This window comes from Calypte anna, chromosome 1, assembly GCF_003957555.1.
Source record: "Calypte anna isolate BGI_N300 chromosome 1, bCalAnn1_v1.p, whole genome shotgun sequence".
Classification (NCBI taxonomy): Eukaryota; Metazoa; Chordata; class Aves; order Apodiformes; family Trochilidae; genus Calypte; species Calypte anna.
In genome coordinates, this window is record NC_044244.1 from 51,173,913 (window position 1) to 51,185,927 (window position 12,015).

The 12,015-nt window shown below is 39.9% G+C and overlaps 1 protein-coding gene across 11 annotated transcripts in view; it reads right to left on the reverse strand.

Annotated features, from left to right (window-relative positions):
- TNRC6B (trinucleotide repeat containing adaptor 6B) overlaps nt 1-12,015 on the reverse strand; it is a 142,251-nt gene that overhangs the window by 37,456 nt on the left and 92,780 nt on the right. For 8 of the 11 annotated variants that reach the window (XM_030468447.1, XM_030468464.1, XM_030468454.1 and 5 more), the window contains 4 exons: nt 6,450-8,771; nt 5,014-5,172; nt 1,584-1,762; nt 286-360 (listed from right to left, as the gene is read on the reverse strand). In XM_030468447.1, coding sequence (XP_030324307.1) covers nt 286-360; nt 1,584-1,762; nt 5,014-5,172; nt 6,450-8,771 — 2,735 coding nt within the window. The remainder of the gene's footprint in view (nt 1-285; nt 361-1,583; nt 1,763-5,013; nt 5,173-6,449; nt 8,772-12,015) is intronic. The other 3 variants (XM_030468490.1, XM_030468480.1, XM_030468497.1) reach the window with 1 other exon arrangement.

Below are 12,015 nucleotides of genomic sequence, written 5' to 3' on the forward strand. Positions count from 1 at the left end.
AAAATCCAAATGTTATTACTTGCAAGGAAATGGCAATCTGAGAACAGCAGCTGTCTTAAAGTAAGTTTGAAGAGTCTAAGTATTTTATTATTTCTGAGAAGTCATTCTGACTAGCATGGAAATGATGAATACCCAGCTACTACAGGTGTTATAATCAACATGCCAGCATAAGAAATGCAAATAAATAAAACAGTTACATACCATGAAACAGTTGATCTTTTGACTTATTTAAAGCTTACTGCATTTTTAAAAAGTTGGATTTTACATTTTAAAATATTTACTTACTAGCAAGCCCATATTTGAAAACTGTTTGGATAAAGGATTCATCCATGAATCACTATTCCCTCCTTTTAATGAGCACTGAAAAAAAAATTAAAAATTAATCAACATCTTGATTTCTTAAATTCTGTTTCATCCTTGAGATGCAAAAATCTTAAATAAAGATCCTGGTGTAATAGAAATTAATATCCTGGAAAAACTACTTTGAAGTTTTTGTGTGTCTGCAAATATTTAGCAAATATTTCTTTCTTCACTCTCTCATAGAACTGTTCATTGTTAGGTATACCAAACTGGATGAACACTTCCTGTGTAGAACATTTATCACTTCGAATTTCATTCTGGAATCTGGAAAGCTCTGTGAATGCGTTTGTTTTTTCAGGGGGTTTTCTGTTTGTTTTGGTTTTTTTCCCCTCCTTTGTTACAGTGTAATACATTCTTTAATCCACCAAATAGAGGTAGATTTCTTCCTTGGCTTTCTTCCCTGGGCACATGGGCACAGTGCTGACTTGACTCTCAATTTGGCCTTACTGCGATTTAGAGGTGATCAAAACCAGAACTGGGCACAGAAAAGATATGGATAAAAAAATTTTTTTGACATTTGGTGTGGTGGTTAAAATAAAAGCTGAAGTGTGAAACAATTTTGCAAAACAGTAATTGTAAAACTCCATACCATGTAACAACAGTATTTTCAAATCCAAGGAAGTTGCTCTGAAACTGCCTTTTGAGTTTGCCCTACCTATTTGATTAGAAGTAGACAAAGCATAGTCCTTCTAATGTTAATAGAGTACCTAGTATTATTCCACTAGAGAACTTTAAGACAACCAAGCTTCAGAAAGCGATTACTTGGGACTATAGCCAAGCTCCTTCTCCTCTGTGAGGCCAAAGGTCAGTTACAACCAATGCAAGTCAGACCTGCATCCATTCTATTCAGTAGAAATAAATGCATGTGCCAATGGACTGTGGAGTCCCAACTTCAGCAGGCAATGCAAGAACAGCAGCAATCTAACATTGAAAGATGTGTCAACAAGAGAAGACTAATAGCCTTGGGACACTTATTGCTCAGTTTGATTTAGTAATGGCTCTTCAGCCTACATACCAGAAGAATTTGACACCTACTGGCAGATTAGTCACAACAAGTGTAAGACATTAAAACAAATCCAGAAACCTCACATCTTTGATGCAGGCACCTTTTAATCTGAATTTTCTAATACTTTTTTAAAGGAAGAACTATCACAGTGCTCTAAAAGGTATCAGAATACTGCTTCCAGACAACGCTGTAGTTATGAATCACTCAAGCATTTTACCTTCATTTGTGTTTTCTTTCCTCCCTGCCCCCAGCTTGTTGAGTTGTGGGAGGAACTGCTTCCCTGAGAGCCTGCTGTGTTCCAGACTCCTCCCTCCTCCTCCTCTTCCCAGCTGGAATGACGTGTTCCTGTCACTGGCCCATCACTCTCTCCCCAGCCATCTTGCATAGATTTAGAACCTTTAGAAAAAAACAAAACAAAACAAAACTCAAAAGAAGGCTACAATACAATGCAGACAGTGATTTGACACTGCAAGAGCAGCTGAGATCATCAGAACTCTAAAGGATTGAGGTGTGGGGGGAAGTGTCTTCACTCTTAACAACTGTGCAAACTTGCGCATGAATCCTAAAACCCAGGAGATTTGGTTGCATGTTAGCATGTCATGTTTTGCAACTACTTGAAAGCGAAGGCAAACCCTTAGAACTGTAACAACCATAGGGACCACTTCTCTTATACACATGTATCTGTATTTGTTTTTCTTTAAAAGGCAATTTACTATTTTCCAGTGTAAAATAAAGCATTCAAGGACACAAAAATAAAGTGCACTGAGGATTCTGGTTCAGGTGGTTTATCAATTATTTCCTCTCTTTCTTCATTATTATAACATTTGTCTTGCACTGAATTCTTCCACAAAATTACAGAAACAAGGAACTTTAAGGAGTAACAACTAAGTAGAATCTTAAGGAGGACCTGACATTGTACTCTACTTTATGTAACACCAAATGTAGTTTAACGTGGAAAAAAACACCCTCTCCATTTGAATTTCTGTTCTTAACAACGTCACTAAAGAGTAATTAGCAGTGCTGTGTATGTAGAGGTTCTGACCATTTCATCATAGCATTTCAGGCTAAGGACATTTAACTCTTGGCTTCTTTTTTTTTTGCTGTTATTCTCTAGCACCAGCTGTCAGGCGACTTAAGAATTCTAAACTCTACTGACCCAAATCCTCATTTTGTTCATTGTCCAACTCTTCTTCATGTTGTAACTCTTCATTCTGCAGACCTACTCCCCAAGCACTTAACTTCCCTTCAAAGGGATTTCTATCACTATCACCTTTTTCATAACTAATTTTTTAATTGTCTGGCAATTGAGTGTGAAAATTGGAGATAAGAATATTAGCACATGTAGCAGAATTTCTGAGTATTAAAAAAAAAACCCCAAACAATTAGTATAACAAGGGGAATTCTACCCTTGGTTTAAACAGCTACCTTAAATAAAAACTAAGACTCTTCACAGGAAAACATAAGTTTTAAAGTACTTTCATTTGTGCATTCAACTTGAGTGCTGATTAGGAACCATTATGGTCCAAACTCAAAAATTTACCTCTTGACCCTCTAATCATGATACTTACACAGAAAAGGCTACATTTAAGGATTATGACTGCAAAGTCAAGAACTTGATCTGGAAAGTTCATATACAGGGTAGTCCTCACAGCTTTAAGTTATTTGTGGCCACAGTGTTTAAATTAGTACTATGAACCTGGATTTAAGTACATAACAATAAACTATTTTTCTGCACTGATAGTTTTCAAGTCTGAGATTCTTGAACATAAATCTGGCCAGTGGTGTAAAAATGACTTGTCTGTATACGTCTTTAAGATGTAGGAACTTTAAGATCATCAAACTTGCTTTGTTTTCTCTTTGTTGAGTGAGGAGGCACAAATAACTACAGTAGAGCAAAGGAATTAAGCCAAAATAATGATGTTATAAAAAACTGAATTTATTCCTACTTCTATCAGAAAATTGCTATGCAATGCAGGTAAAACCACAAATGCATTTTTTGGATACAGGTGGGTAATGATCTACGCTTCCCTTCTTTGGCTCTGAACTTGTTTTCTTTTTCACTCACTGCTAGTCTCAGCTTCCTGTCCTTACCTTCAAAAATAAACTATACTTTTGCAGGCTCTCTGTCCCAATCTCTTCTTCTGACTTATCCAAGGCATTAAATATCTCCCCTTACTCCACTGAATATGTAGCTTTCTCCTTCATTCCCTCTGGGTGCCATTCAGAAAGGAGACCAGCCACAGAACACAGGAGAAGATCTCAGCTTTTAACACTGGTGACACTTACTACACCACAACCTAAAACAGCTGTGATGAGGAAACTCTCCATATATTTTTTGCTCATCTAGAGCTGGAGATAGCTAATGTACAAAATAGTACATATATGCTGCAGCCCTTTTGATTATGTCACACATGCAGACCAGTTACAACATGTAAGTGACCATGCATAGTCTGTCTTAACAAAGCCACAGAATTTGTAATGGATCCATTAGCATTTCAGAAACTTTTTCTTTGGTTGTATTTACATAGCTTTTTACAGGTGAAAGAAAGAGATCCATCTGAAAAAAAGCCTAGCATACCGAAAAGCATGGCAGTTTGTGTGGCAGGCACAGGAAGCACTATAGCCATCCACAGAAGTTTGCTATGATGTTCATACTATGGAAGCAATTATTTTTCCTGGTTTTATTTCATAAATGAAGAATTTAATTGGGCTGGAAGGGAGAATGACTCAAAAGCATACGATCTGTACAGAGCATTTCATTCCAAACAATTACATGTTGCTAAAGCAACTTGTAACTGGAAACAGTTTTAAAGTGGGTATCATCAACCAAGTACTGTAATAGTAATGCATTATCAGTATTTCCTACTGGAAACTTCATATCCAAATGTTCTTGGCTTTGGCTGTGACATTGCTATGTTTTACCAGCAGGCGATTGCTTTTGTTTGTTGTGTTTTCCTTAAAAAGACTGACATAAAAATTCTAATAACATCCCGTATCAGCAGGAATAGTTTCCACAAAAATAAAACTCTTGATACAACCAGATTTTAACTTCAATTAAAAAAAATAAATTTCAACCTCATCTCAGTCATGAAAAACATAGCCGTAGACAGGTAATATCCAGAAAACAGTCATCCATTAATGCTCAACAACAAAAGAAAGTTCAGTTCTTAAGACCTGCAATTTTCCACATTCACATGATAAGAACCCAAAGCACAAATTACCATATAGCGGCTTACTCAGTTGAATTTGTACTGTGCATTCATTTTTCTGATATGATCAGGAAAAGTGATTTATCATATAGCATGTTCATATGCTAAGTAACAAATGGGCAGCCCGAGAAGGAAAGACATTTTGAGAAAAATACACATTTCCTCTAATGCTCTAATGTTTCAGGACTTCCTCAACTTGAAGCTGCCCATTAGCTGCCCATTTAATTGCTTAGTTAAGATGCTTTCAGTACCTTAAAAGACAAAGTTGCAGTCATTTGTAAGCACTTAATTACTCATCCATCAAAATCTTACCAAACATTCAACACTGCTTCTAAGCCTCAGATAACAATTCCTCCATGGGTAACCTATATTAAAAAGGCCAAACACTACAGATCTTCAGGACCATTGCAAAGGAACTGGTATCTGGCCTATACTCACTAGATTTCATAGCACTCGGGGCGTTGGAAGGTGCATTCCCCCAGCCTGTTGTCGATGCTCCTGTATCATCTACTTCACCCCACCCGGGACTGGTTTCATTTGGCTCACCCCAGGCAGACGTACCATTATCTGGAGCAGGTGGAGTGCTTTTGCTCCAGACTGCACAAAGGAGAAAGAATTTTTGTTACAGACCATTTAGACAACAAACTATTTACTGTAGTGCAGCAGCACGTCATCATTTTACTGCTTTGCGTTCTTTCTGCTGAGGACTTCAGATTCTCAGTAGTGTGGGTGCAACAGAATTGGCAACTGTTCCTATCAAACTCAGAGAGGGGCATATCCTCTAGGGATGAAAAGGAAAAGAATGCTATGGCAAGTAATATTTTTCTCCAAGGCTAAACATGAACCCCACATCTAATGCTGTCCTCCTGTCTGGCAAACTTTTGTGACTAATTAAAGGCACCAGACTAAATCAGGGCTTTCATATACTGAAGAAAGAGTAAGGACATACCTAAGAATACATTAAAACAAAATGGTATTCTTTGAAGCATGTTTAGTCAGAGATACCTAACAATAACATCTCAAGGCTGCATAAGTTTTTTGTTGCCCTTATTTCACAGAAGTATTTTCCTAAGCATTCTTTATCACAGAGCCAAACTGATCTAAAAACTTTGTTCACAGACTTGCTCAATTTCAATCATTAACTGAGAGCTTCAAAGCAAAAAGTTTTTTACTAAGTAAAACACTTCTTCCCATTTCTCCAAGAATAAAATATTAAAAAAGCAACTTAGTCCGGAGCAAAGGAGGTTGAGGGGAGACCTTAATGCTCTTTACAACCACCTGACAAAAGGTTGTTGCAATGTGGAGGTAGGTCTTTTCTCTCAAGTAACAAGTGGCCTCAGGTTGTGCCAGGTAAGTTTAGATTGGGTATTAGAAAAAGAATTTCTCCAACAAAAGGGTTGCCAGGCACTGGAAGAGGCTGCTCAGGGAAGTGGTGGAGTCACCATCCCTGGAGGTACTTAAAAGACACGTGGATGTGGTGCTAAGGGACACGGTTTAACAGTGGACCTGGCAGTGCTGGGTAGCAGTTTGACTTATCTTAAAGGTCTTTTCCAACCTAAATGATTGTATGATTCTGTAATTCAACCTGTGATTAAGAGTTCAGACAGAATATGCAGATTTGTCAGCTAACAAACATCTTTTACTGGCAAGCTGACCAGTATTCAGATCACAGTTACGAAAGCACAACAAAGGACTGATTGATTAAAATTTTAAAGACACTGTAAATACAGGCTAAAATATTCAAATAAGCAAATGGTTGTCTTTATGTAAGCAAATGGTTAAGGTATTATGGATTAGAGGGTGCATGAGTATCTCATACATTAAAGTTACATTTATATACAAGAGCTTGATGAAGAAAGGAATGAGAATTGTACCTGATGCTTGTGATTTGCTAGTCATTGGAGTAGGCAGGCTCTGCTCCCGTGGGGCCTGTCCTCCTTGCGAGTTCTTGTCCCACAGGTTCACATTCTTGTAGTTATAACTGCTCGGATCTCCCCACGCTGAAGTGCCATCATCAATATCCATTTTTCGACTGATTGACTGTGGAGAAGGTTCTTCCCAGCCACTAGGCTCCTCCTCTTTGGAGGCAGCTGGCTGTGGTCCACTGTTCCAGTTTGGGTTTGGAGGTCGCCCATTACTTGGAGTTTGGGGCGGTGGACCCCAAGAACTGGAAGTCTCCTGCTGTTGCTGCTGGTGCTGCTGCTGCTGCTTGTTCCAGGAGTTGGGCTGTCGACCCGTCTCATTCCATGTTGAAGTTCTCTTACAATCATCCCATCCACCCTTCGAAGCAGCGCTTGTATTTGCACCATTACCCCAAGTTCCAATCTCATTTTGCCCACCTTCACCCCAACCAGACACTGGCTTGTTTCCTGCACTTTCCCAGTTGCTGTTTTTTGTTTGGTCAACTTCCTCTCCCCAACCGTTCTTTCCAGAAGACCATCCTTGACTAGGTTGCCTTCCACTCCACCCCTGATCCTTACTAGAGCTGTCATTCCAAGAAGATGACGATTTGTCTTCTGGTCTTCCTCCTCCCCAGTTAGAAGAATTTGGGTTCTTATAGTCATTCCATCCTCCAGTATTTTTGGGGTCCTTCCACTCCGTTGGGGTAGAGAGCTCACCCCATCCAGACTTGATTTGATTGCTTTGGCTGGGTACATCGCCCCAACCCCCTGAGTTCTTTGTCTGTGTGGCAGAGCTCTCCCACCCCTCAGTTCCTTTATCAGACTTCCCCTCAGGCCGCGGCATCTCTTCAATATCCCACACGGTATCTTGCTTAATTTGAGTTTGGCCCCAGCCAGTGTTTGAAAGCACTCGGGGGTCCAAATCAGTTCTGCTCAGCAAAGTCTGCAAGACAGCCTGGCAATCGGGATGCGTAGGCCTATACGATCGACGTCCAGAATTGTGACTGTCACTACTTCCTGCTTTGTGGTTGCTTCCAGTGCTTTGACCTCCAACCTCACTTCCTGCAGAGCTGGAAGATCTTCCCCAACAGGGAGCCTGGGAATTGCCTTGGTTTTCAGGAAGAGGGTGGCCTTTTTGATTGTCCCATGCTCCAGTGCTAGAATTTGGTTGGTTTGGACCACTCCATTCTCCAATCTTCAGTTCATCAGACCCAGACAGCTGTTTCCATTCTCCCTGAGAGACCCCAGATGTTAATTTGTTCCCTTCACCCCATTTGCTTTCATTTGCATGCTGAGGGCCAAAGTTCCAAGACCCACCACCCGTAGACCGGTTATCCCAAGAATCACTTCTTGACCCATTCGGTTTTTGAACTGAAGCTCCTTTCCAGGAGTCCTCTCTCTCCTTTCCATTGTTCCCATGGTTTCCAGAATTACTCTGTCCAGAGACTGTCTCAGTTCCAGAAGACCCCCTAGCTGTACCCCAAGATCCAACATTCCCAGTCTTTCTCTCTCCAGTGCTTTGTGAAGGGGTGTCAGTGCTCCTGGAAGGGTTCCCCAAGCCCATTTCAAAGGGCATTCCCTTATTCTCCATAGGGTTTGGTGAACTTAAGTTCAAGGAGTTAGTGTTTCCATTTTTTGGTCCATCAGTGTTATGAATTTGAGCCTGTTCTCTGCCAGAGACAAAGTTAACACCCGCATTTTCCATCTTTGACTGCTGTTCCCTAGAGGTCTGACTTACTGTGCTAATCTGTGCATTGGAGCTACCACTATCAGATTCCAAAGCCCCTTTCCTAGAATTGCCCTCTTGAACCAGTGCTGGCCAAGCAGATGGGTTGCTATTTGGGTTAAAGTTGCTGAAGCCAGAACCAGAACCGATTCTATCTTGTCCACTCAAGTTCCTCCAGTTACCTAGTCCATTGTTATTCTCGGCAGCAGGGTTGGAAGATTGAACAGCTTTAGCCTTGGGATCAGATTTCCAGGCCCCAAGATTACATTCGTTTCCAGCGCTTCCAGACTGGCACTGGCTTCCTTTTCCTTTGTTACTAGTGGTGCTTCCTGGCAGGGCATTCTTCTCCAAGCCAGGGTTCGAGGCACTGTTGTTATCGGTGGTGTTTTCGGAAGAAGACTCAGCATCTTTGCTGGCAATACAAGGCCACTCTTCCATGTCAGACCCGTCTACAATCACCTTGTCCCAGATGTGAGTTGGGTTGGCGTTAGTGCCACTGCTGGAGGAGGCTCCAGGACCCCAAGTGGAATTTGCATAATTTGAAGCGGCAGCACCTCCAATTGCTGAATCTAAAAAAAACCAACAAACCATACCAAATAAGTCATTAATAATCAATATCATTTACAAGCACTGAACATCACACTTTTTATCCCACTGCTCACTCTTTTCATTAGTAAGAACCTTCCTTCAAACGTGTCATGAAGTTGCTTGGAATAATATCAGGCTGGAAAACACCATTGAAAATACTAATAAAGCACATTTTTAAACACACTCCATACGTGCATTTTGTGGAGATTTAAATTCACGGTTGACTCACTGCTTCTGCTAACAGTCCAGCTCTAAGTTCAACGTAATAATTATAACCCAGTTAACAAACCTGCATGGTCTTTATTCATACTGGCTGTAAACTTTTCAGACACAGATTTAAAATCATGCTATATATAGAACAAGAGCGTGTGTGTGCACACATTCATATGCATGTGTGTGTACACACAGGCAGCTGTTGGTCTGCTACTCAACTGAATCAAAGCATCTACAATTTATTACAGATTAAAAGAAAGAAGATCAAAGATAAAAATTATCTAGCCAATATATAAAGCTGAAAATGCCTATCCTTCAGTTTTGAGTATTTTTTTTCAAGATACTAGAAGCAAAACTAGTAGCATTATTTCCAAAAGTTACTGCAGAGACCAAATCTACACAAGCTACATTTTTTACATAGTAATATGCAAGCTGTAGTCAGCATTTTGTGTCACTGATATGTTTATCTTAAAAACTAGTTATCAGTTTTGTGAACATCTAAGCTGATCTCTCAGCTACTAGATGGAGGCTAGTTAGAAATATCACTTTTTCTTCTCTCTCTCTCTCTCTCTCTCACCAGCTCTACCTTCCTGTAAGTTCCTCAAATTTTATCTCTCATTTCTGACAGCTGTGATGGCAGCTAAACCCTTTAACTATGTCACTATTCACTAATTCAACACAAAACCCACTTCTTGATGGGTTTTCTGCTGGCCTAGCGCATTGTACAGGGTAACCCCTCCACATTCAATGAGCTTCAGAGTTACTATAAGGAAATTAACAGGATGAATGACAATGAATAGGGCCCCTTTCTGTCATCTGTGACAAACTATTATTATGTCCTATGTGGTATGACTTCACACGGACAAGATATTTGCATAAAGTTTTAAAGCACACATAAATTAACCCAGTGCCACAATGGATGAAGTTTATGTGCTGGCAGCGTGATGTGTGCATATATGTAGACATGTTATCATCATCAATTTAAAATGTCAGCCATTCCCTTGCCATCCACATAATTACCTCTGATCCTCTAAATAATTTAAGCCCATTAGTACTTAGATTTTTTTCCTCCATATAGGGTCCCTCTCTTTTTTCTATGTATTTTTAATCCCAGGGGAACCTAAATAGCCTGCACCACAAATTCCCACTGATGAAGACTGAACACTCTCCCTTGTACAAAGCTGTGTACTGAACCCCGACTTGACCCAGTTATCCCATCCACACAGTTTAACTTATTTTACAGAGCATAAAGTTAATAGTAACATCTACATCAGTATTCATACCTGAATATGTATAATTATTACTGGCTCATGTGACAGCTTCCATGAAAATAAGGCATAATAATCTTAGTAGACACACCCTCCCACTCCCACCTCCCCAAGTTCCTCTGTTATATACTGGAATACAGGTTGCCCAGGGAGGTTGTGGCTGCCCACTCCCTGGACGTATTCAAGTCCAGGTAGGACAGGCATTGGATCAACCTGGTCTAGGTGGGAGGTGTCCCTGCCCATGGTAGGGAGGTTGGAATTAGATGATCTTTAAGGTTTCTTCCAACTCAAACCATTCTATGATTCTGTGATACTCAAAAGTGAAGACAACTTGTGGTTGCTAATATTTTTAACAGAAGACAAACATAACAGATTTCAGTAACTGTTTCAGGCTTTCAGTTCACCAACATCACTGAACTGGGGCCCATCAGTAAAGATCCAGACTTACTATCAAGTCTAGAAGTCTCTTGTGAGTTTTGAATACTGATGAACAGAAGTTTGTCTTTATCCATGAAACCCTAACCACCAAGATTCAAAAAACCAAGCAGTTCTCCATTCCCTCTGTCACCTTAATCTGAAGAGCAAACTTAACAATGGTAAGAAAAAAGGACTCTTCACTGATATTTTTATCTACCTTTTTAGCACACTCCTCCCAATTAAAAAACTTTCTGATTAGATGGGTCACAGAAAAAGATTAAGGAGGACAGCCAAAGACAAGTTCAAAAGACTGCAAGGCTGTCTTGAACTTGGCAATGATTCAGCAAATGAATGATGTATAGGCAGCTACTCATTTAGCAAGATGTTCACATAGATGATTTTAACACAGAATTTCGTATTGCATTTCTGTGAGGACATACTAGAAACATTAAAGATTGAGATGCTTGCTAACACAGCATACTGGAACACAATTTAATGCACTGTTCCATAAAACTAACCACCCCCTTCTGTATTTAGGATCACAGAATTGTTTTGGTTGGTAAAGACCTTTAAGATCATCAAGCCCAACCATTAATCTTTATGAGTCCAGTGCTCAACCATGTCTGTACACATCTACACATCTTTTAAACACCTCCCAGGAAAGTGATTCCACCACTTCCCCTGGGCAGTGTGTTTCAGCGTTTGATAACCATTTTAGTGAAGAATTTTCTTCTAATATCCAACCTAAACCCCTCCTGACACAACTTGAAGCCATTTCCTCTCATCCTATCACTTGTTACCTGGAAAAAGAGACCAACCCCCACCTCACTATAACCTCCTCTCAGGCAGCAGTAGAGACTGTTAAAGTCTCCCCTCAGCCTCCTTTTATCCAGGACAAACAAAACTAGTTCTCTCAAACACGTCTCCTAAGACTTGTGCTCCAGACCCTTCAACCAGCTTTAAATTAACTTCAAAAGACAGCCTGGGTTAATTTTATTTCAAATCAGCTCCCCAGCCCAGCTATCTGTGTAATGGTGCTGAAATCTGATGGTGTGAGGCAGGTCTGAAGGACTCATATCTGCTCTGGCAACAATCCTGACTTGTATCAGGATAAAGCAACCAACCATTGCCATAAAAAGGTGCCAAAATCAATAAAATATAACCATGTAACTTCTTACTTGCTAATGCACCATTAAACTGAATGTAAAAATAAAGAGAATTAATAGAATCAAGTATCAATCTCAAAACCCCAAATATGAGGTGTAATTACACAGAATTTAACAAGCCTCTATAATACTTAAAAATGGTCCTCATACAGTACACCCTA